We start from the raw sequence: 27,382 nt of genomic DNA, 5'->3' as shown, positions 1-27,382 counted from the left end.
TATGCTTCGCTCAAGAAGAACTGAGAATGTTACTGCAGCGCATAGTAATGACAAAAACCCAGGTTTGCTGCATCTTCGTCGATCTTTGAAATAAGGCATTCCTCAAACAACATAACCTACACCGAATTTCAAAATTCAGTCAACACAATAACTTAATGCGGTTCATCATCAGTAACGTCGTTAATTGTATCTTCGTAGTCTTAGTCCCTAAATTTTATGAGAATTATCACAATTTTCGAAAAATCGTCTGCAATGATGAGATCCACTTTCAGCTAGAAAACTACGCTGAACATTATTGAATCGAAAAATGCACATATTATTTTTAAAAAATCATTAACCAATAACGATTTTAGTGCAACTATAATGGTGAATTGGATTGCCTGACGAGCTATAAATAATTATCTTTAATGACCTGGATTGGGAAATATTGATGTCTGATTTGAAATATGAGGAAGTGTTATTTCTTGAAGAATTAATAGCGATCACACTTGGCCACAGGAATGTTGTAACTTATCACGTTTTTTGAGGCTTCGTAAAAGAAGAAGTCCATAACAATTCTTAAAAAAATATATTCAGGAACTTATGGATGGAATGTATGGACATATCAACTAAATACAGCAGCAACTGTGTGACTTAGTCATTAAAAGGATATATGTTGCCGTAATGGGAATAATGGCAGCCAATTGTAATACAATTAAATTAACATCCATTCGTTTCTACGAACAAATAATCCTTTTTATTAAATATCAAAATGAAACCTCTTATTGGGAAATACTATATTTTCCACATTAAAGACTTAAAACTGTTTACATATAATAACTTCTAGATTAATGAGGTGGTATGCCTTATTCCTAGAATTCACTATTTTTAAGCCAAATATGGTTTACCTAATGAATAATCAACAATGTGACTTATAAGAAATTCAAATTTTGTAAAAAGATTTATCGACATTTTAAATCAATTATTTCAATTGTTTAACAATAGGCAATATTTGAGGCACGAAATTATAAGCTACATTTGGTAAGGCCTTAAATACCCCGTACTTACATTAAAACCCAAGTTTTCAAATCTTGGTGAGAATTTTAAAAGTGTAACCAATAAAAGGATGTTTTATTTCTGTTTATGAGAAATTCGTGGCTTAGCTCTGAACTTTAAAATATAGTGTACATTTTTCTTAAAATCGCTGTTTACTCTCACTTTTTACTTAAAAAAACATTAAAATAAAATTGCGTTCTTCCAACTCTTTCCTGGGAAAATTTCTTATATTAATTTATTATTTTTTCAATCTTGTTAGATTCACTTTACTCGAGCTAAGAATATAATATGTAAGACTCTAGACATGAAAGTAATAAATTAGGATAATCCTCATCATGGCTATTTAGCTTATAAATACAAAAGACTAAAGCAAACAACATACTTATACCATACTTAAATAAGAGTACATTTATGTAAGATATATGCACATTTACAAAAATGTAACAACAAAAAGTATATGTTTAAAATTTTAAAACTGAAATGAGACAGTTTTTAATCAAAATTTAATCCACTTTTTCCTTCTGTTATATTATATATATATAATTCTAAACAATCATCAGCACTCATATGTACATTTATATATATATATAAGTCCTCGTTTATAGATACATATATGTCAATCCTCCCCCATAAGCTCAACTGATATAATTAAAAGATTAAAGTTTATGTATGTTATTAGACAAAACCATTAGCTTACTCATTATACTTTATGTGTAGAATTTATTAAATAAGTGTTATGACCTACATTAATTTTAATTTATTAAGTCCTTGTAGTACCTACAACAACAATAACACTTTAAAATAAAAATTAAAACTCCCTTAACTCTCCATATTAGAACAGTGTTAACATTGAGTTTAAATAAAATGGTTTTCTTTTTTTAATTTGTGTAGTTTGTTCTCATTTAGCATTAGCATTCATTAATTATCCTTGTTTTTTGTTATATTAGCAGGTTATTTCCGGTGTAAATTTCTTTTTGTATGTCGCCCTAGTTAAGCGAGTAATTATTGTTAAAAACATTAAACATTAAACACAATAAGTGTTTGTAATTTTATTTTCTTAATACATACTATGTACAATTTAAAAAATAAGCCTGTGTGATGTCTTTTAACATATCTAAAACAAAAAATAAATGTCCTTTGAAACAATTAAGACAACACACAAAAAAAATATATATAAATTACAATAAAACAGCACAACACAACATCACTTTACATTAACCCAACCAAACTTGAAGTATGCAACACTTTATTAGACACCTGCCACCGTTAACTCGAAAGAAACCATTGGTTTTTGTTTTTAGTTTTTCCGTTTCCTTCCTTTCTTTTGTTTTGTGTTTTTGTATGTTCTTGTTCAGAGTCCTGAGTTGTGAGTCCTGAATCCTGAATCCTGTCCTGTATGTTGTTTTATTCCTGTTCCGAATGCCTGGCGAAGCGATGGCGATGGATAAGGAGGCGAAAAGCGGCGGCGGCCCGCGTTTGTGTGACTCTCTTACTGTAGGAGCGAAACTATAGCGACTGTGACTGGTACTTGGTGGTGGCTTTAAAGAGGGTGCGACTCATTATTTGCGTGTGCGAAATTATACACAAAATGAAAGAACACTTCTTCCGGTGGTTGTGTTGAGTGAGTGATTTCGCTCCAAGGATTTCATCCGCGTTAAGTGTTAATTTTTTTTGAACGTTTTGTAGCTTAAAGCACGACTACAATGACGTGTTGTGTGACTGTTGTTAACTTGCTTTTTTAATTTGTTCTTCCATATGCCATGACAATTCTGAAGTGGTGTAACTTTTAACAGGAATATGTTTGTATACATCTAGACACCCACCTCTCCGCAGTTTAAGGATAGAAATAGGAATGTACGAGTATACCTGGATGATGATAAAATATAGAGCACTGCTTGATTATTATGAAACCAGTTTATAGGAGTTTTACAGTGCAGTTCAGTCCAAGGAGTTAGTTATAACTCTATATAAAATGAATAATTCAGTAAAAACTGAAATAATGCATTAAACATGAATGAAAAAGCAAAGAAAGGATTTGTTACAAAATTGGAACATCAAGAAAGTCCTTAATGCTATTCAAAGAAAAAAAATAACAAGGAATTGAAGTGGAACTTTGTTTTTTTCGGATTCCTTTTTGGTTCTAAGTATTTTTGTAATTTATCTTAGTTTCTACAAACAAGAAAAATACAAGACTTTCATTTGCAAAAAAAAAATCAAGAAAAAAAGGAATATAAATAGACAAACATTAATTTCAAAGAAAAAATAAAATAAATTTAAACGGCTTTAAATTCCTTCATAATGCCTATGAAAAGATAAAACATTAAAAAGGATTCGTTTCTTATACATTCAAAAAAAGTGAACAATTCATTCATTTTTTTTTCTTGTCCAAACATTTGAGTGACTACAAGAGTTTAAGCTAAAATAACACAAATCCAAATAAGCTGGACAGGTCTGTTTTGCCTTTTTTTCGTCTGGGATGTTTGGTTTTGTATTTTATTCGGATTAAGAAGACACTTTAGAAATTTTCTTTCCTTCTAACCTTTCCAAAATATTGACGCAGTTCTTTAAATTGAAAGAAATTTTTAGAAGCAATCGATTTGTAAAACTTATCCATTTTAACCTCTGCTTAAAATTTCCAAGTTGTTTTTTACAAAATCGGAAAACAAAGCCCTAGATTTTTAAAATATAAAAAAAAAACCTATTCAAACATTTTTTTTATTAAAAATTGATATTTAGTTTGTCATTTATAAAAGCAATCTGAAATTTCTTTTAAGTAAGGAAAATTTGTACTGATCATCATACTTCTATAATTTTTAAAAATCTTTTTGCTCAATAATAAAAAAACGTGTGCCTAGATGCAGTGAAATCCTCCAATTTTTTTAACTCCAAACTATTGGCAACTATGCGAGAGTTATAAATGCATTCAAAAACAGTTGAATTGTAAAAAAAAATGTAATTACTTCTTTTCACTTATTATGACTATAAATACGGTGGCGATATTGAATTTATTTTTGTATAGTCGAATCAAAAAAGTGTATTACATTCGACCATTTCATATATGCGCAAATTCTTTATTTTAAGATCGTTTAAGGTCGATTTAAATCATCTCTGAGAAAAAATACAGCCTTGAAACTTATCGTACAATATTTTGACTTTATTGTTGCTTGTGTGGCACGTTGTACGATCTTGCTGCAAATTAAAAGCGTTTAACTTTTGTTTTGTTTGCAAACTATGGTGTTTTGTCCATTTTGAAATGCCTAATTTCAATGATCGACTAGAAATCGACAAATCCAGGTTTGCGACGATACTACGAACTATAGCATTAATATTTCCAGTTGTGCTTAAGTAACACACATGGTACCGATGCTTCACATCACTTGCTTGTCGCAATAGCTCTAATATGTCCACCAATTTAATTTTTTCTTATTTGCTCTTTCATTCTAAAACTTTTAAAAAAAATCTTCAACTATACCACTACACTAGACTTAGCATATAACTAAAAATTTTGCTAAACCAGACAAACATAAAATTTCCCTTAGAACACATACATATATAAATGACAAACAACAAGTCACTGTAAATGAATGTCAAATTCTACTCTCAAAGTGACAGTTTAAGTAACATATGTCACCCACTAAGAGGCCACTCAATGACATGACACAAATCAAACCACATGACATCCCCAGATGTGAATACCAAAACTAAGGTCCCCTACGGAGATATTCCATTTGTCGTCCATTTGTCCATCAGTTGTAGAATATATATACTATACAGATGTATGTGGAAATGAATCTATAGACGACATGTCCTTTGTCCAGCACAAATCCTCTTTGATACGACAGTACGATTGGCATATATAAATACATACATACAAACCTTCATTGTAAATATAGGTAAAATCGGAAATTTCCAATACGAAAATAGACCCAACTCTGAAAGAATTTTTTGGAATAAGGAGGGAAAAAGCAGCGATAGGTACCTACCTAATTTAATCCTTTCAGCAGACGAACTATTTGTTAATATTCTCACATCTTTGTGAGCACATTTATGTACATTAATAACTATATATGGAAATACATAGGTACTCACAGTAAACAATATAAAACCATCCTCCCACGCTGTGCTCTGCTTTGTGCCAAAGACTGCAACAGAAAACGACGATGCACGTCATCATGAATCTCCTTTGGGGATCGATTTTTGTTTTGCTCTTTTTTTTTAAGCTCCATCGAATCCAATTAAAACAGCTAAAGCACTTTCCTTTGCCTTTTCCACGCAAGCTTATTATTAAAGACCAAACACAAAAAGCACCACTTTACAGCCAACGCGCGCCAACCAAACCAACGCTAACCAACATCCAAAGGAACAATAATTAAATGTCTGACATTCCTTGCTCTCCTCCTTTTTCCCGTTCTCACCTTCTCCCGTAACTATTCGTTCCTTTAACCATCAATCCATTCCACACCTCTGTCCTCTGTGTATCTACCATCTACATTGTACACCCGTATACAATTCATACAACTTTTAGATAAATTTACACCTTCTCAACTTTTCTATACAAGAGATATAAATCTATCTTTATTTCATCTTGTATACCTATACCCGTATGTGCTATGTTAAAATTGAGCTCTTTCTTTTGCAAAGTGATTCGACAACTATGTTCAGCTAATATTGACGAAATTTACTGTATTTTATTATTTGGTGTCTAGGCGAAATGGTGCCACAGGAAGTGCACCCTCTCAACCACTACGACCCAACGAAGACGGAAGCCATCACCTGCAAGAGTATACGTACAAGAAAATCACCGCATGCGACGTCTGTTCACAGATACTTCGAGGTAATTACATAATACGAGTTGAGTAAATTAAAAAAAAAAAAAACAGAATAAAGTGATGTGTGCTGCTGCAATTCATGGTAATAAAATTGGTATTCGAATAAAGTTGGATGGTAGCGGGTGAAAAGTTTTATTACAATAGAACAATCTCAACTTCTTGAAAATACTTTGCTTGAGAATGCGCACTTAAAAGAAACTCAGAAAATTTAAAACAGAGATTCAAAAAATTAAAACATTTAGAAGAAAATGATAAAATGTATTTGAAAATTAAATCAAGAGAATTTGTTTGTTTCTTAAATCAGAAAAACCAAAAAAATGCTTGACTATATATCATTTAGTTGATATATAATGAAAGATGCTTAATGATATTGAAATAAGACTAACCAATGTAAACCAATATCAAAAAAATGCACATCACAAAACAAAATAATGTTAAGTATTCATTATATCCTTTATGTATGCTGTAACGTTTCTGATAAGCTAGATTTTCGAAGTAAAAGCAGAGCTTACAGTGCAGAATTTAAAACAAACACAATTATTGAATCAGTTTTCTGAAGTAAGAAACGAAAAGTAGTTCCGTAACCAAATTTGCCTCAAGAATGATTAGTTTTATAATCAAATGCTTAAAAACTTTTTTGTTAAAATCATAAAATAGCTATTTAAATTTTTCGTAATATGCCAAATCCATTTAGACAAATTAAACTGTTAAATCTATTCGACAGATTTGGGTACATTTTACTTGATGTTTTTTTTACATTGGCAATTTTAAGACGTGATACACCTTTTTAATGAATGTCCTTATTATTTTAAATTACACGGACAACTTTGACATTATGTGTGAAAAAGTACATCATTTAAATGGCCACCACGCGAATTATTGCAAGCATCAATTTTTTTGAGGTTATTTTCGACCACTTATTATTGAAACAGATATTTTGTTTAGTAACATTCCAAACGAGTGAGAAATGTGCTTCGTCGATGCAAAGAATTTTGTTCGAACAATCGCCGCGCCACCGTCCTCCGACTGTTGTTCAAGCACTCATTCCACGTATCTACGGCGGCGTTGTGAAAGGTCAGCTGGCTTCATTTATTGTGTGAGTTGAATCCAATTGCAAAATATGCCATAATATACCTTAAGGCAGTCCTAAGTCCTGAGAACGACGAGAAATCGAAACATTCGGGTCTTCGCCAACACTTTCACTTACAGCAGTGATATTTTTAGTAGTACGAGCGAAACAATTATTCATATTCCTTACAATATCTTTAACCAATCTAGTTTCATCAAATTTCTTCACAATTTTACCAATTGCTTGCGTAGTTGGGCGACTGTAAACCATAATCTCATCTTAAAGAACGACATGTGGTTGTGGCAGAATCATGATTCTTTAGTGGGTTGGTTTTAACAATTTGTATGCGTAGTGCAATAGTGAAGCGATCCATTTTCGTAAATTTCATACTTTTAACTGGAAAAACAAAATTTGGCTGATCAACTTAGTTTGACAGATGTCGAATTCCAATCCTGTGCTTTTGAAACTTTTGAGCAATTTGAAAAATGGCAATAAAGGCGATACCGAATATCGATGCACATTGGTTGTAGGTTTTAAATGTTTGTACGTCCGAGTAAAACATTCCCTATTCGTATAGTACGGCTAAAAATAATTAAATTAATGAGCATTCCAAGATTAACGGGTATTGCGGTTGAATTGTTTGAACAGAGGAATTCAAGTTGTAATTTCACTACAGCATTGCTTATAAAAACTGAGACAAAATAATAGGAAAGTTAGACAACAATCGCCTTTATTTTTCGCCTTTTGTCTAATAGACTCAAGTTGGTTATTAAAGAACCTATACAGAGGGGAAGGTTGTATTCGAATTTAAGACAAACAATAGATAAAAGATCAGAAGAAGTAGAAAACTTCTTGCGTGGTCGAAGAAAACCTAAACACTTTGCCAATGTCAAATTTGTATGATCAATCCACTTAAAATTGTAAGTGCTAAGCAACTTATTCCTAGAGTTTAAAGATTGTAAAGGATTAAGTGTCCAAAAATATATTAATCTGTAAAGAGTTTATTTTTGATCCAACGAAGAAGAGATAATCTATATGAAATGGACGCATTATTGCCAACTCTATCAAATGTCTTGAAAACATCGAGTGCAATAATCTTACTATTTGAAGATTTATTCTCTACACGCTTTCGTTTCATAAAATTTTTCCTGAGTTGAAAACCAATAATTAGAGTATTCATGTTTTTTTTAAAACCCTATCTGCACAATTTATTTTTTCTATTAAAGCGCACCTATTCAGTAAAATAGGATGGATGAAAGAAGTTTCTTTCTATGAAATCTTGTACACTCTAGTACCGAAGAAACCATATCAATCTCGGCTATCGGCCTTTATCGTCGAAATCGGCATGGGTTCAAAAAAATGTTTTTCATAATGCTGTATGATCAAAATTCAGTATTATATTTTTCGTTACAAAAGTTTTGTGTCTTAAATTCTCTATTTTAAAATAATGTAAACTTATAAAACTGTTTACTAAAATGCTGTGCAAACAAAATACTGTATTTCAGTGCGCATTACAATCTACTAATTTTTAGAACACAATACAGTGTTTTTTAAGCTCGTGTTGTCGATAGTTCTGTATTTAAATCATCTTATTCTTTTCAAATTTACAAAAACACTATCTAAAACACAAACAAAAAATCAAAATATTGAAATGCAATGTTTATTCAGAATTCTTACATACAGCATTTTAATAACCGCATTATAACTATTACAGTATTTCGACATCAACCCCCCGAATTAAGCTCAAAGTGTTCAAAATTCATCGAAATCGGTTCCATCATTTTTTAAAAAAATGATACACACAAATGTTAATAAGTTTTCTTACATAAATATATGGTAACAAATGCAAAGCAACACAATTTTTAAAAATCAGAAACTCCACCTTTATGCGAAAATATATTTTTTTGTATTAAAAAAAAATACAAACCCCTTAAAGATTTTTCTAACAAATTAAATTTAAATCCCCACCATCATGACGTTCTTAAAATAATAGATCATCCAACTTTATTCCGGTATCAAAAGAAAAATGAACATATACACTTACAACCATCATCGTCTAAATTTCACGCTGCCTGCAATTATAAATTAAAAAATGCATCAACCAAAGCCAAATGAAATGCTAATAGTCTACGCCACTTACAGTTATATAGCATGAACTGAACATGAACGTGAACGCCTTCTCCATTTGTTTCGTCATTATGGCCAGATTTATGGTTCGGTCTAAGCTCAAGGCTCATCGCATCATGCCATGCATAAAGTCCTGTTAAAAGCGATGGAAAATCAGAAATAAAAATAAAAAAAAAACTTTGAAAATTTATTCTCGTATTATTGCATTTTTTAACCATTTTCCATTGCCATCGTCCTGGTCCTTGCTTTCGCTTTCTACAACAGTACTTTTTTTTTCATCTTTTATTTCAACTGACTGCAAACTCCTTCTAAATAATGATAAAATGTTTTATTCTTTCTTTCTACAATTTTCTTATATCTATATATGTACGTGTTTGGGGGTGTATATTGTATCTTATTGCAATAGGACATACAAGACAGGGCTTGCGGTGCAGGATATGCAAGTTGAACACACATGGAGATTGTGCACCTCAATTACCACGATGCCAAGCTAAGCAGAAACTCCTAAGACGCCAGAAGAGCACTTCAGAGCTGGAGAATCGTGTTGATGTCGAGGAAGAAAGTAAGTTGAATTCCGTTTTGTTTATTTCAAAAAGTGTACAAATTCAAAATCTTGAGAGATTTATGTTTTTTGCGTTTGTGTGTGTGTGAATATGTGAGTTTAGATATATTCTGAAGTATGTGCATATATGCATACAGGGTGAGGGGTGTGACTTTGACCAGTATAAGAACTAAATTCAAGGTAAACCTTAATTTATTTTTATATTATATGAATTAATTATTACTATTGTAGGAGAATATGAAATCCTGTTCATTGAAACAAATTCATTCTTGGATTTTAAATGTTAAACATCTTAAAGTTTGCACAATAATTAAAGATTCAAATAGACAATGTGTAATGGATTAGTTTAATAATTCAGAGAATATAAAGGGTGTACAATTACTTTGTTTTGTTAATTAAGTAATTCTATAATTAAATAAAAAACTGAAAAATATTGAAACTAATCGGAAATGGCTTAATTTTTTTTTAATATAGACAAGTTTTAATGGGAAGTTTTAAAAGAATGAAGTCGAACATTTTATTTTTCCCTTTAAAACCTGAATTGCATTTATTTAAAAGTAAAATGTATCATTACATGCTATAAAAAAATAGTTCTAAGAGCAGCAGCTTAACAAATTGAAGGGTCGAGTATTTGAAACATTTTGCTCTTAAATTCAGGTACGACTTAAAGATTAAACCTTTTGTATAATATATATAAACTCATAAAAGTCTTTACCAATAATTTAAAAAAAATAGCACATTTATAAAAAATAAAATATATAAAATTGTGGCGTAAGCGTTAGTCAAAACTGTCATGTCGATGCCAGCATTCTTGAGTTCAGTCCCTGTCTGAAATCTTCCAAAAAAAAGAGGCTGGGATGCTACCCACACTAATAACTTCCCATCCCGTCTGTCGATTTGTCTTACTTAAAAGTTTATCTATATGTACTAGTATGAATTTTTACCAAACTTGCGTCCTATTTTTTGTAGATTTAATTTTTTATGAAAAACCGGACTGTTGGATTTTTATATAAAAATTACTGAATGTTGAAAACAATATTTTTTGTGAAATAAAATAAGTTTGAAGCCAATATTTTTAATTTTTGAAAAGCTATTTGAGCCGAAAGTTTTAGTATTGTGTTTTTTAGAATTTTATTTTTTGTTAAAAAACTGTCAATTCGATTTTTTTCAAAATTTAATCGAATGTTAAAAGCAATATTTCTTATAAGATAAAATTAGTTTGAAGCCAATATTTAAAATTTTTGAAAAGATATTTGAGTCGAAAATCAATTTTTACCAACTTTTATACATTTTCTTTTAGGTTTTTTATTTTTTTGTAAAAAAACTGTCAATTCGATTTTTCTCAAAATTTGTCCTAATGTTGAAAACAATATTTCTTATAAGATAAAATTAGTTTGAAACCAATACCTACAACTTTTGAAAAGATACTTGAATCGATATTCTATTTTTACCAATTTTGAGTAATGTTTTTTTTAGATTTTTATTTTTTATAAAAAAAAAAACTGTCTATTAGATTTTTCTCAAAATTTTATCAGATGTCAAAAACATTATTCTTCATTGTACAAAATTGTTTTAGAGATGATATCATATTTCAGTCATAACATTTTGGAGGTGACCACCCAAGCAATTTTCTTGAGAGCCCTTTCTGCATCTTTCTGCCTTACTATCTGTATAACAAAATTTATTTGAATTTGATATCTCTTCTGGTTCTTGAGCTATGGAGGACGAAAAAATCGTCGCGAACGTACGGACATACGGACATACGGACGAACGGACGTACACACGCACGCACAGACATCTTTCTAAAAATCGTTTATTTCGACTTGAAATACCTTGAAACGTCGAGAAATGTCAAAATTTTCAATTTGACAAATCGGACCCATTACAATAACTTCCTATGGGAAGTTAATAATTCTTGTCCTGCGAAGTGCTACGTTTTTGATTCCGAATAAAAACTGTTGGTTCATTCTTGAAATGACTCGCACACAGGAATGGATGAGAGTTGTAAGTCACTAAGCTTAGGTTATATACGAGCTGTTTCGCGACCAAACTTTATTTGCGACAAATGGGAGCTTTATGCCAAGTTTCGAATTCATATAATATTTTGAACTAGAGATTTTAATCAAACATGACAAAAAAACGTATTAGAGAAGTGGAAAAAAGTTGGTCCATCTGTAGAAAATTCAAATTTTCTCAAAAACAAACCGATACATTTTTCTTAAACTTTCTTTAAAAATGTTTTCTTAACTTTGCTTCTTTCAATGAAAACAAATATTTTTGTTTTGCTCCAGAAGGAACTAATCCACCGATTTCAATAAATGTTTGGCATCAGAAGCTTTTATACCATTTCAATCATATTTAAAGATCAAAAATTTCAAGGTTTTTATTTTTCATTAAAAAAAAATCTTAAATTTTTTTTATTTTTATAACTCGTTATCTCAAAAACGGGTTATTATTTCATACGAAATTGGAAACTTATATTAATAAGATCTAAATAATTTCACACCAAAAATATTTTTAAACTTAAACTGAAAAATTTTATATGCATATTTATTATTAACTTAATTTAAAAAAAAAACGGCTCTAGCTATTTTCAAATGAAAAATTTGAATAATTAAGGTTTTTTAATTTTCTGAAAACAAACTTTTTTTGCAGACAAATTTTTAAATCTTAAAATATGGACAACGTTTTCAAACATACCCTTTGCATACATGATCAAGTTTGTACGACGAAGTGGAGCATTTTATTAACTTTCCATAGGAGGTTATTGTAATGGGTCCGGTTTGTCAAATTGAAAATTTTGACACTTCTCGACGTTTCAAGGTCTCTAGAGTCGAAAAAAAAGATTTTTAGAAAGATGTATGTGCGTGCGTATTTACGTATGTTTGTATGTTTGTACGTACGTACGTTTGCCACATTTTTTTCGTCGTCCATAGCTCAGATAAGAGATATCGACTTCAAATAAATGTTTTTATACAAATAATAAGGCCGAAAGGGGTCTCAAGAAAATTGCGTGGGTGGCTTTTTTACCATAGCAGTTTAAAAAAGGTGACAAATTTGGTTAACCCTAAATATCTTACGAAACAATAACGCTAGAGACTGTTAAATTTTATATTTTAAACTATAACGTGATACTAAACAAGTAAATTTGTGGAATATTTCCAATTAAGGCTTTTTTTATTAATCAAACAAAATTTTTAAAAAATTGTCAACTCGAAAATTGTACGAACAAAAAATGGTTTTATCTCCAAAACAATTGTGTGCCACGAAAAATAACGTTTTCAACAAAAGGTACAATTTTGAGAAAAAGCGAACTGACATTTTTTTTTATAAAGAATAAAAACCTAAAAAAACATTACCTACTTGAGTTTGGTAAAAATTGAATTTCGACATAAATATCTTTTAAAAAATTTGAGATTATGGCTTCAAAATTATTTTATCTTATGAGAAATAATGTTTTCAACTTGCGTTAAAATTTTAAGAAAAGGCGGGCGAATTGACAGTTTTTTTACAAAAAAAAAAAACATTAAAAAATAAATTAGTAAAACTTGATTTTCGACTCAAATGTCTTTTCAAAACAACGAGACATTGGATTTAAACTAGTGTTATTTTTTTTTAAATCATTGTTGTCAACATTCAGTACAATTTTGAGAAAATCTAATTGAAAGTTTTTGTACGAAACCTAAAAAAGAAAGAATAATACTAAAACTTGGTAAAAATTTACTTTCGACTCAAATAGCTTTTCAAAAATTGAAAATGTTGTCTTCAAACTTTTTTTATTTCACAGAAAATATTTTTTTTGATATTAAGTATTTTTTTTATAAAAATCAAACAGTCCGTTTTTCCATAAAAAAAATAAAACCTACAAGAAATAGTACGCAATTTTGGTAAACATTGATGTTCGGTTCTTGATATCTCTCAAATTAACTTTATTCATCCAATTTGTAAAAATTTAAGAAATGCTACTAAGATTAGTAAAAATTTGTTTTCGACTAAAAATCTATTTAATAAAACTAGATTTTCAAACTAAACTTTTTCTTTATATGAAAAATTTTGAAGAATAATTCAACTACCAACTTTTTAATCCTATACGAAAACCTACAAACTTTTAAGCGAGACAAATCGAAAGACAAAATTGGAAGTTATCAGTGTGGGTCGCATCCCAGCCTCTTTTCTTAAATAAATTTGCCCTTAACGCGTCGTTGAATGCACTGAAGGCCGGTGCCGCGAAGTTGAACGGCTTGTACGATATCTCTGCTTCAGAACTTTGAACTGACAAAAAAAATGTTTTAACTTAATTTTTAGAACGTTGATTAGGTCTAGACACAAACACAAGTTTTTTTTGATAATTAAAAATTTCACAATCTAAAGAAAACTGTTTTTCAATCTATAAAAGACTTGAAAAAAGCTCGTGTCTACCCCTAGCGAGTTGCTTTGTAAATAAGTAACGCTTAACAGATTAAAGATATCTTCTATAGTTTCGTCAAAATCGTGCCAATTGTTTTGAAATCGTTTCGAAAACCATTACTTTTGGGAAAAAGGCTTTAAAGATTAATGTTATAATGTAAATAGTCATTGGCGGGTCCATGTTTTAGGCTCGATATCTCATAAACCAGAATGATGCTTTCGATCAAATCATTCACAGAAGCCCCCTTAAGTGATTTCAAAATAATACAAAGTTTTAAAATTGATCGAAAGATAAAACCCTAAAAACAATTTAACTTGATTTTCAATGCAGATATCGATTTCGGAAACCTAGCTGATATCCAGAACTGGCTCCTTAGCCTTCCACAGTAGGCAACTGAATGTTTGTTTGTACAGCTTAGCCTTCGACAGTTTGGTTTTCAAACATTTAAAAATGTGTCTTAATAGATTCAATAGTTTTTGAGCATTTTGGCCAATAAAATAAAATAAAATCATTCTTTTGCATTTTTATTTTAAGTCTTGTTGTAGTTTGAAGGATTTTCAAAAAAGAACAGTCAAGTACAATCTCACCCTGTGTTGCTTAATATGTATGAATATATGTATGAAAGTGTGTGTATGTGAGAGTATTATGGGAAATATTGGGAAATAAAACTTTTCTGCTACAAAGAAAACTACCTATGTATTTATTTATATTTTCTATAAGCTCTTTAAGATTTCTTTCTGTTTTTTTTTATTATTAGTTTGATTTTTATGTTAGTTATGTATTTTTGCTTTTTTTGTTTTAGATACTTTTTTGTCTTTGGCTTATTTACCAAACTAAAAAAAGTCAAAATTGCATATGGCTTACTATAAGGGTATTAAGTTTTTGGCCCCTCCAATGAACCGGATGCAGAAGATTTCCCTTATTTTTCTTTTGTTTTATTATTTTTGTTTTCAAATTTATTTCCTTGTCTTTTTCCGTTAAGAGTCCTTGTGCAGAACTGAAAAGAAATCAGATTGTCAAATTGTTTGTTTGGTTTTTGTTTTGTTTTGTTTTGTTTTACTATTATTTTGTTTTATTCTTCTGTCGAACAAAATATATATTATGTACCTTCATTTTTATCTAAAAGTCTATGGCTTTGATTCAATAAAACCAAAGAGAAAAACAAAAACAAATACGAGGTAATTGAAAAACTTTTTGAGATTGTTGTACGGGGGTATAATGTTGTGTATGTTGGGTTGAAATGTATTTTCGTTGTAAATCGGATTTCTCATTTAACGAGAGTATTCTTAAAATAAAAATAGAATAAGATGTATTATAAGGTATGTAGGTTTATATAGCCAATACCTATTCGAATTTTGTATTATATTCTGAAAATTGATATGTCATCAGTTGAAGCGAAACGAAAAACGAAATACAAAATTATTGGTTTCCATTGGGATAGGATATATATTTATGTGTATGTTTATTGATGGGTATGAATTTTTCCAAAGATACACTCGATGAAACTGTTGTCTGGGGATCAATTGATAATCATTGTGACATTGTTAGAGGATTCTTTTTTCGACTATAGATACAATATAATAAAAGTAACTCCTAATAGAAGCTTTGTCGTGGATTTCAGCTTTTTTGTTGCGTTTTTTTCCTGTATAAAGAAAAAAGACCATGTATTTCTTAGCTGATTTATAGCTTTTCCGCCAATTGGTAATTTTTTGATCATTATTTTTTTTTCTACTTAGTTTTCCACTTTTACCTATGCTTGAAGTTCTACAAATCGGTTACGTATGTTCTTATTATAAGGACCATTATAAGCGCAAACACAATGAAATTATCAAACGTTGTTATTAAGATTAAAAATGCTAAGTAATACCAAATTTAATCTAACAACCAAGGGAGTTTTGTTTTGAGATGTTCTATGGAAAGTGAATCAAAATAAAATTGGTCCATGTCAAGCATTGCTTTTAAATGTTTTTTATTTATTTTGGAACAAGAATACGAAAATAATATTTCTAAAGAAATACTTTTTGATTTATGTTTATATTTTTCGTAAAACAAAATGCAAAAAATATTTATGACCTTAAATTAATAAAATTGTTTGATTTTTATTTCCTTAAATTGAGTAATTTTACTATCTTTCCATAAGAAGTTATTGTAATCGGTCCGATTTATCGAATTGAAAAATTTGAAGTTTCTCAACGTTTCTAGGTCCCTAGAGTCTGAAAAAAAGATTTTTGAGAGATGTTTTAGAGTGCATACGTTCGTACACCCTTACGTTCGAGAAGCTTTCGTCCATGTCTCAAGAACCAGTGGAGATATGGACTGTAAATAAATTTTGTAATATAGATAATAATCCAGAAAGAAGCTGGAAATATCTCACTAATCAATAACGCTAGCGACTTGAATTTAATTTTTGTTATAAATAAAAAAAGTGAAAAAACATTATTGTCACCTCTAATATCTTACGAACAATTAATGATTTTATCTCCAACATAATTGTATGTAACTAAAAATACCGTTTTTGTCATTTTGTCAAACTAAAAAAAAAAAACGAATTGACAGTTTTTTTCCAAAAAATAAAAACCTACAAAATAGAGCTTAAACTTAGTAAACATTGATTTTACATGTGTTTATATTTTTAAAGTAAAAATATATTCTTCAGATTTATGTCCTCTTATAGAAAATATTGTCTTATTTCATTTTAAATGAAAACCTTACATTTAAGAGATAAATATTATACGTAAGATTAATTCAAAACCCTCACAATTCTCCAAATTTTCAAACTGCGGCCGAGAAATCAGTATGTTGTTTGTATTGTTCAACAATTAAAGCGCTATATCTGGTTTACTTTATGTTCCACTTTTAATAACCCTTACAAAGAAATTTTTTCTAGTTGAAAGAATTTTTAAGACTTAACTATATTCGTACATAAGTGGAAGCATTTTATAATAACTAATTATAAAAAGTTTGGGAATTTAATCATTTATACTGTCAGTATAAACACTTATATTTAATTTGATAAAAACAATTTTTGAATCTAATTTCTTCGTTGTTGCACTTCAGAAGCACTATTAAGTTGGCAACCATGACATTACTTTGAATAATAGGGTTCTAAAACAAGCGAGAGTAACGTTTTCGAATAAATACTTTCGTATGTAAAAAAAACACAAAGAATTGCGTATACGCCCAAGTGACCCAATGTAGTACAATCGTTTTCTTTTGCATTTTTACGACAACATTTTAGTATGAACTTATTATAACTTTATATTCTTTAATTTTGTGGTACATCTTTTCATTTTTTTTCTGTATAAGTATTCAAAGTCATAGAAATAAAAATAAGCTTAAATCCCTTAAGGCTATTTTTATGTAGAATTCTGTCTTATTACTGAACCCAACACCTCTCAATTTTATGTCACCTGTCGTGATTTGTGAAATCCTTGATAAATTCAAGGAATCCCATTACAACAAGTCCATTTAAATAATTTTACGTTGTATAGTACATTCATAAATATTGCATAGCATATAGCACCCCTACTATGTCCTGTGCTTCTCAACACATACAATATCCTACATTCATAGAATGTATCAACATCTATGTATGTACATACTATGCATATGTATATATTAATGCACGTAAAGCTTCAGCAGCAACGGACTTTCTGGGTTCAATTTAATCTTCGTAACGTGAAATAAATTTGAAAGGTCAAATTTAAATGCTTTTGTAAGCGAAATAGAAAAACAATTTTTTTTTCTGAATGATATCTGCGAGTATGTTGAAATATTTGTTTCAAATTATTTTTTTTTTGTATTATTATTCAATTATTTAAAATTGAGGTGATGCCTTTAAGCATTAAAAACTATGTTGTATATATAGTTATAGGGTGGATGCATGAATGTATTCTTTTATTTTATTTATACCATATAGAAATAGGCAGGTGTACCAGTTGAATTGAAAAGTTTTGTTTTTGGGAATACATTTTTCTCTATTTTGTTCTTAGATAGTTTTAGGTTTGCATATTATATGGCACACAAAAAATGGTTTCAATTAAATATTTTACACATGATAGAAGTACAACTCTGAATAGTTTATTATATCATGTAAAAAAAAAAAACTTTTCAATTAATGGGTAATCTAATTTTCTGCAAAAAAGTCTCTTTGGTTAAATTTTCAAACTCGCCTTACCTTAGAAGTAGTACCAAAATACAAAATTTATCAGTTTTACCATTCTTTACGGAGGGTTCGAAAACAGGTAAATCGGTAGGGTCATGTCATGTAATCCTCACCTAGAAAGATCAATAAAACTTCCAAATTACTGCAGTGCTTTACAAACAGAAGTACTGGTGGTTCCTAAAACCGCTAAGGATCTTTCTTCCGACAATTTGAAAGACAAAGATAAACCATATTTTTAACGACATTCAGGTATCAATCAAGGCCATATCTGCCACTGTCATAAAGTCAAGACTGGTACAGCAATGCAGTTGGAAGCTTCGTTACCCTCTGTTGGGTCCCAGGCACTGAGACTTTGAGGGTGAAGAAAAAACAGACAAATTGGCCAAAACCGATGAATGCTCAGTCCAAGCCATAAAGTATTATAATGATATACAAACCGATAGAGCAGGTTTGTGAACAAATCCACCACATTTTTATTGAAAACGCAAAACATCAGGTGAGCATTCCTTGAAAATTACAGAGTTTCTAGGATCTATGAAAGATTTCCAAAGGTAAAAGAAAATTCGTTTTGAAACTAGTTAGGCCTCAGATTTTGTAACCCCATGAATAGAATAGGTATCGGTTCACCTGATGTAGGTATGTTGAGAATGTGAGGACAAGAAGACGAAGGAAGATACCCTTCACTTTCTATGAGAAGGCCCAAGCTAAGTCAAAAAAAGAATGACAATATTAGGAATTACTTTTTCAACGACTTGTACGAAGTCTCGTCCTCTTAACTTCATTTATAAAAGGCACCTAACATGGTTTTGCACATAACTTCTGAACGAAATAATTTTCCTTCTCTCATTTTCAAAGACACTTTCAAAACCTCCTCTAAATTTTAAATCATTTGTGGATGCATTTGCATCCATAATCTCGTAAGGGCTTTTGAACATCATCGGATGCGTATATTATTTCATTAAAGTTGCTTTTAAAATGTTCAAAAAAATAGTTGTTCAATTCCAACATTTCTTAGGGCAACAGGGCAAAACCTTAGCAAACAGGTTTTCATGCGTCTTCAATTGTATGAATTTATTTTGAGGTCCTTGAGGTCTTCTCCAAAGGCCTGAAATGTTGAACTTTTAAGATAGATGGAGAGGCAATGTTCATGGATTATGCTCGTCTTTGCCTGCCTTGCGACGTGACATCAGGGGCTTTTGCAAAAATTCTTTTTAAAAAACGCGCTATTTGGGCTACACAACTCACTTTATAACTAAGATTTCAATACTACCCAACGTTATTCATGCGTTAAGCGACTTATATTTTATTTCCGGTGGATTGATATTGACTTAATAACTTTCGACCTATGACTTGCAAAATTCAAATCATAATATATTCGAAAATTTAATATTGTATGCTGTCATATACCCTCCTACTCTACCAAGCCTGACATATGTATTTGTTTCAACATGCCTATCTTGGATCTTGCATCCTTCAAATAAATTTTCACATTTCAAACAGATTTTTTGAACATTATCTTTGAGGACATTATTACAAGAACTTAAGTGTCGGTACTTATGCATTTGGATATCTTTATGTAAGAAATTGGCTTCATTTTTTCAAGCATCTTTCAGAATAAACGTTTGTTTAAAAGTACCCTCAAGGAAATTATTACTAGTTTCCTCACTTCTAAATTACGAATAAGTCTACTTGTGTATGTATTGTACGTAATGTTAATCAATATTTATGATAATGAATTATTTTTCCATCTGAAACCAATGACAACACCCAACTACCGTTGCATACAAATCAAAGGATATTTAGCCACAAATATTTATCCAACGATAAGTTTCTACAGTATACGACAGATATGTATGTTTGTATGTATATGTAGATCAGAAAAGAAAACATTTAATTCTAATCGAAAATGAACCCCACTTGTTTATAAAATAGAAAACACATTATTTATTCAGAACATTTCCTTTTTGTTTTCAATCGGCAAATACAAAACCAAAAGATATTGCAATAAGTTTACCTACCTACAAACTTTACTTATACACTTGTATCTTCTTAAAGAAAAAAGATAAAAATCGATAAACCAAAGATTAGTTAATGTAAAAAATAAATAATAAGTTATTTCAAATGATAAATTTGTATAAGGAAAACGAACAATCTTTGCTTCCTCAAAGACGAAACGTGCTCAAATAAAACTTTAATCAAAACTTTGATATTTGTGTCATTTTTGTTTTTATTAAAACCACAATATTGTTCGTTTCGTGACAAAAAAGAGAACTCAAAAAGCTTTGAGACATAAATTAATTTGAGAAAGTATTTGTCAGTAACAGGTGCTACGATTATGTTATACGACAACAAGGCCCTTCTATGAGGGTCAAAGTCTTTTAGGATGCTGTCGTGATGATTCTTGAAGCATCAAAACTTTAATAATCACAGTTTACCAAACACGTGTTAGTTTCGTTTTATGACTATTTAAGATTAAACCTAAGAAGGACACAATAATAAAAGTGCAGAATGTTCCTTGAAGTCATCATAAATTTACCTACACATTTTATGTTAATGTCTATTAAGCAAAAACTCAAAAGAGTTTTGTTACCCTTAATATGCCAAAGACACAATTCAAGCATTAGGATTAAAGTCAAATAATTGGGGGAAAATAGTTGTAATTTGTGAAAGAAAAAAATTACACTTATAGGTGTTTGCTAAATCTGACATATTAAGTTGAAATGTAACTCTACTTAAAAATCGTTCCCCAGACTTACAATACCATAAATAAATATATTTAAACTTTTTTAAAAACAACCACGAAATACTTTTTAAATCCCAATATCTTATAGCCAACCTACGCCCAACAACAATCTCATAAATCAATACTTCTAAAGCTACAAATTAATCTATTAGTATTTTCCCATTAAAAATAATTTGATACAATTTGGACAATATTTTTGACTTCTATTTTATAGTTTTTAGATTACAAAAAAAAAGTTTAAAAACAAAATTTATCTAAAGCTATACCCTCAACGTTATAGGAGATGAGGCCAGTCCAATGAATGTTTCGATTCGTCAGAACCTCCCTCGAGTGGAGCGATTAGAACAATTAGGTACACACAAAATTTATATTATTGGAGATCTTGATTAAAAGAAAAATTAATTACAATCACATCCAAAATTAATATTGCATCTTACATCAGAGCTTACATTACATAAATGTATTTAAAAAAAACAAATACAAAATTTTTAAAATTGTAACATACATTTCAAAGCCTGTCTCTTAGTGCATGTGCATTTTAGACAGGCTTTTCGTTTTCATCTTAGGACACACTTCATACTTACAAAATCATACACATTTCGTAGAGATAAACACAAGAGTTTTGTTTAAAGATGTTCAAGTCCATAAATAGATGATTAATAAAAATTATATTATTATATAGACAAATGGTTTTAGCACGATTTGATTTATAGTTTATTGATTTTTTTTACCCAGGGAAAATAATAATGTACATAATTGTACGCATACTTAATAAAAAAAATATTAATAAATAAAAACCTAATTACTACTTGAAAATATTATGTGTTGTGTGTGCGCGATTTAGAAATCACGGACATCGATCAAATCTATCGAGTCCTTAAGCAAGCCGGGGATGCTGGTAAATCCAATGCAGAAAAATCATCCGTCCAGCTTAAGCCCATTGGGGCATTGGATCCAAGTATAGCCCAGCAGCTTCAATCCCAACATGAGATACCAATTGTCAATGTTCCCGAATGTCCCGAGAGGTCGACACTGCCTGTACCATCATTATCTGGGAGTCGCCGAGGAGGCACCTCGCAGCATCGGCAATCGGCAACGGCACCGAGTGCTCCTTGCGGATCGAGGGGTCTCGCGGCTCCAACACAAGATATCTCTAGTTCTTCAGGTCCGACATCAAAAATCGCTTTCTTATTTAAAAAAATCAAAAAAAATACAAAAACAACAACAAAAATAGTACTTTAATTTTCAAAAGTCTAAATTTCTTCTTCCCTGTTTCTTTTTTCGTAGATGTTTTGTTATGTTCGGAACACAAGTATCACTTTTAATTTTGTTTGTATATTAAATAGAAACTTATACTATAACACGCAATACCAAACAATGCAACCATCACAGAGTTAACTTGAGTTTTTTAAAGTCTATATTTGATTCTCAGTTAGATATATTAGTCAGAAAAGATTGTGATAATTTGTTGCAAACTTGTATATCTTCTGATGTTTTGTAACTCTTTTTTATGTACCTTCAGCTTCTAACTTCTTTTATAAAATTTGTTTAACGCATGCAGTTTTCTTTTATTTGTTCATAAGCTTTTGTTTTACAATCAAAAAAAAAGTATGATTACTTGAATTTTTATCTGCAAATGCAGCGATTCTTCTACCCAGTCGTTTTCTATCTAAGTGACTACCCCAAAAATGCTACATTTTTAGAGAGAAAGCATTCAATGTTAGTGGTATTCTCGAGTATACATTTTACCTTCTTATTTTAGAGCCAAATTTCAGTACGGTTTAATAAAAGCCTGATAATGAACATTTCATTTTTGTTTTAAAACATTGCAACTTTATCACTTAACATGGATCTATTTCAACAACTTCTTCTTCTCTTTATATTTATATTTGTCATCTTTAAAAAAATTCAACTAAAACTGGAATAAGTGTTTTAAAATGTTTCTGATATTTGACGATTAAACTCATATTCACTACAACCAGCATTATAGTTTTGTATTTTGAAAAGAAATGAAGAGAACTAAATATAATTAAATCAAAAACTAGTATTGGCAGCAATTTTTATTTTATTACATAAAATAATATTACAATTAGTGTTAATTTAAGTTTAGTTTTAGGCCGTCTACCAGATTGACATTTCTTTTCTTTTTGAACTTAATACTTAAAACTTTATATTTTATTCTCGTTTGTCTTTAAAAGTCGACTTTAATTATTCGTGTTCTATATCTTAGCAACGTCATTAAGAACGCAAAAGACTTTGTTTATATCCGTAGATGCATTGCTAAAGTATCTTACTTATTATCCCTCTCAGAATGGAACTTTTTGCAATGGGATGGTAGGCACACTCTCTCTCCTTAATATTGGTTATATAGGTTACACAAAATTGTCAATTCAGGCCGATGTGGATTGTAATTGAGTTAAATTATGACTTCTCTAAGTTTTGATACTTAAGTTATCATGTTAATAGGAAACCGGCTTAGGAAGTACGTATATTCATGAAGATTTAATTTTAACTGACTGTAAATCATCCTGTTTGCGAAGATTGTCCTTCCAATAAACAACTATGTATTATACATAGAGCGATTGATTCTTCTAATACGTTCTGAAAACAGATCCTCAAGTAGCCCGGGCAAATATATATGTACATAAATGTGCACATTTTCCCCAAAATCAGCTGGCAGTTTTTCCCAATTTCTGATAAGATTGCCTCTTGATAAAATTATGCAGGATCAGCTTGGGTAGTCTTTTGTCTTGCATCTCCAAGATTTTCAATACATAATGAAAATTCAATTTAAGAACGGTGGAACTGTTGTTTCCAAATATAGCATGCAAAATATTCGAGGGCAATCGATAAATCCTTAAAAGAAAGTATTTTATGCACATTTCTATATCATCGAAATTGGTTGGAATACGAGTATCCCCAGATTTGGCCCGTACATCAAGATATACATTGCAATTGTTCGAAACAGTTTTGTGTTTGAACTATGGTCAACTTTGTATATATTATTATACAACTGAACGATTCCAAACATCGCAAAAGCCTTTAAGACGGGTAAGCATATTCTGGATTCCATCGACTGACTCCGGTAGAAAAACTGTGCCTACTGCAAATATTAGACAGTACACCTGTATTCTTTATACATCATTTATAAATAAATTTAAAAGTATGGTTCTCAAAACGCAGCTTTCTTTAACACCTATTTCCGTTACAAACTTATCTTAAATGAATTCACCATCCCAAACATACGAGACGTTACTTTCATTTATCGCTTTCATTACGTTCACAATTTTACATTAGATTCCCATTTTTTCCATCAAGGGTGGGTTAATTTTAAGATTGGAATAATTCTTTATTTAAAAGCCAAAGAAATTATGTGTGAAATACGAGTAAAACATAGTTAAAATGGCCGGCGCCGCTTTACTGGGCTATAAAGAAGACTGAATTTGACCGATTGCATCGATTATATTATCCTTAAGGGCCGCGGCTTGCGTCTTATTCTCATAGACCTGGGTTTTAGGAAAGCCCCACATTAATAAGTCTAAAGAGGTCGAATTACAGGATCCTGGAAGCCAATTTACGTCGCCTCAGTTCGAAATAACCATGAAAGGATAACAAATTGCCATGTTGTGGTCTGCGACAGTCCAATTTTGTGTGGGAAACGCGGAATTGGCTGTACTGGTCTCTACGGCAGACTTTCAAGAAGAACAAAACTTCCAATAGTGGACTTTGAAGAACGATCATGTACCTATAAAATGGGTACAATAAGCCAATCGTTGCTACCACTTGCCATGATAATTTGTGGCCGCCACGAGTTGTCCAAATCAACCCGTCCCATATTGGAAAACCTTTTACAAAATCTACAAAGAAATCGTCTAACTTCTTGTTCCTTTTTCTGTTTAAAACCAACATAAAACTCGTTTTTGCCAACCAAACCCTGTCAACCAGGACACCTGAATAATTCAACGGAGGTGTTCAACCGAAACGATTTTGGAGTAATAACAACGACGTTATCTTTCAAGCTGTCCACATCTTGGTGTCCAATTCTAAACGCCTCTTGGTTGTTTGTAATGTAATTATATTTTATTTCAAGTAATAAACCAACCTGTGTTAACTTCAACACTGCAGAATGCAGTCGTCGGTTTCGATTTTCAATTACTTACTGTCCAAACAGCTCAAATTTTCTTCCAATTTTACTTCTGCCAACAAAGTTTTCCATAAACCAAGAAAAAGTAAAAGTGATTACCATTATTTTAGCGAAGCTTAAGCTTATATCATTCTATTTTCATTAATGACGTAGTTGAATTTGATATAGCAAAATGGAACTCAAAAACATTGTTCATTTTAACAACATTCAAAACTCCCCTAAAAATGATTGAATAGGTAAATTTAGTACAAACATGTTTTGTAAATATTAGTCCATTAACTCAATTATTGTCCCTTATTAAAAAGTAAGGAAATAAAACTAATAATTGAGTTATTCAGGAAAATAATTAATTAATAATTGAAATATATTGTTCCCTCAAAACTATTTGCATTATATATTTAACATTTGTCAATAAAAATAAAAAAATTTAACTTCAAAACACCAAAACAAAAATGAACAATACTTAAATCTCATTAAAGACCAACAAAACCCAAATTTTCACAATTAATTTAAAATGTTATATAAGCATATTAATTAATATATTATAATGGGTTCAGATTTTAATATCCTTTCACCTATAATACCTGGTTCACTTTAATGTTTGCTTAAATAAATCGCTTGTGTGCACTATACTATACTCTTCACATCCCTTTATAACATTTACCAAATTAAACTTACTCATGGTGCTGAAGTATAGGATTTATACATACATATACTCGTATGTGTACATTGTATTCCATCCTTTTGTTTACTGAAAACAAAATTGAAATTCCAAACAAACTTATGCATATAAATATATATGAATTTATAATAAAATATTTACCTTCATTATTGTTATAAACATATCTACAAACATAATATATAATGCGTATATAGTGTGGGGTAAATTGTAATTGGGTTAATATGATTATATTGTTATAATGTGGATTATTTAAGCGCGTTATTTATTTTTAGCTACTTGTACCATTATTTATTAAATATCCTGGTTAAGTTTAAAATTGTGTTAATATCCAGATGAACGGGTTTATTCGAAATTCAATGAACTTATTTATTTCTTTACGAGTTACTCGTACCTTTTGAAATTATTTGTAGGGATAAATAATTGATAAGTTTAACTGCATTTTGTTGAGTTTTTAAGAATATTTTAATATGGTGGTAAAAAATAGAATAATTGTCTATAACAAGGTTTTGAATTTTGTTAAAAGAATAAATCTTCTTTCCTTGATTAATGCAACATAATTACTTAGAAGCAGTACCCGTGGCATGATGGTTAGTGTGTTGGACTGTCATGCAAGGGGTCTTGGGTTCAATCCCTGCCTGTGCCACCTTAAAATAATTTGCGCGGGTACTGCCTCTTGCAGGAATTGACAAAACCTTCAAGAGTAAATCTTGTCATGAAAAAGTGCTTTCTCAAATAAGCCGTTCGGATTCGGCCTAAAATTGTAGGTCCCTTCCATTCCTGACAGCAGTACTCGCACACAGGAATGATTGAGAGTTGTAAGTCACTAGGCCCTGGTTCACAACGGACTGTTTCGCCACCCCATTTGAATAACTTAGAAGATAATTTACTGAAGAAGAAGTTTAAAATTTCACATAGTTATGCAATTATTTTTAGTTTCTCCAAAAATAAATTATAAATTAAGTTAAAGATAATCTGAGTTGGTATCGACTATTGAGCAATTTATTGCACAAAAGATCTATTGTGGCAAGGTGAAAGCGCTGCCTGAGATATATGTAGATCGTCTAAATCTATGTCTTTAATTTCATTTAAAAGACAAAAACTGGCTTCTGTAATGAACACCTTTGACCAAAACGTAAAATTCTAGCCTTATTTTCCACGAAAAAAGTGGTTAGTTGATCCCGGTACTCCTCAACCTGCATACCATCATAGCTGTCCCAGATATGACAATTTTGTTTGTTTTCGCAACTGGAGAGATGAAAATTGTTACTTCTAACTTCTTATTTATGGTGGCGCTACAGTTCATGACGGCCTGACAACATGCGTCTACAACCCAGCTCGGGGTCGCTAGCTAGGTATCTCCACTTTCGCACTAAAAGTTGTTTGAGTTCCTCTCCTTGCCTTCTCTCCTCCTTGCCTGTGCCTTTTAAAGTCGAGGTCTTTTTCTACTCTGTCGTGCTTCGGTATTGGATTCCTAGGCTTTTCAGACTTTAGAGATGATGTCCATTTTCTCTACATGAAGTCGTTGGACTTTTAATTTGCTTGATCAGTGATCAGAGTAGCTTCACAACCTAAGCCTTTTAAAGTCGAGGTCTTTCTCTGTCGTGCTTCGGTATTGGAT

The 27,382-nt window shown here is 30.5% G+C and overlaps 1 protein-coding gene across 1 annotated transcript in view; it reads left to right on the top strand.

Annotated features, from left to right (window-relative positions):
- LOC129952439 (uncharacterized) overlaps positions 1-27,382 on the top strand; it is a 369,098-nt gene that overhangs the window by 300,946 nt on the left and 40,770 nt on the right. The window contains 3 exon segments of the mRNA XM_056065014.1: positions 5,742-5,869; positions 9,467-9,622; positions 21,783-22,103. Coding sequence (XP_055920989.1) covers positions 5,742-5,869; positions 9,467-9,622; positions 21,783-22,103 — 605 coding nt within the window.

Source organism: Eupeodes corollae, chromosome 3 (assembly GCF_945859685.1).
Source record: "Eupeodes corollae chromosome 3, idEupCoro1.1, whole genome shotgun sequence".
Lineage (NCBI taxonomy): Eukaryota > Metazoa > Arthropoda > Insecta > Diptera > Syrphidae > Eupeodes > Eupeodes corollae.
The sequence above is the reverse complement of the archived record's forward strand: the minus strand, read 5'-3'. Positions and strand labels throughout refer to the sequence as shown.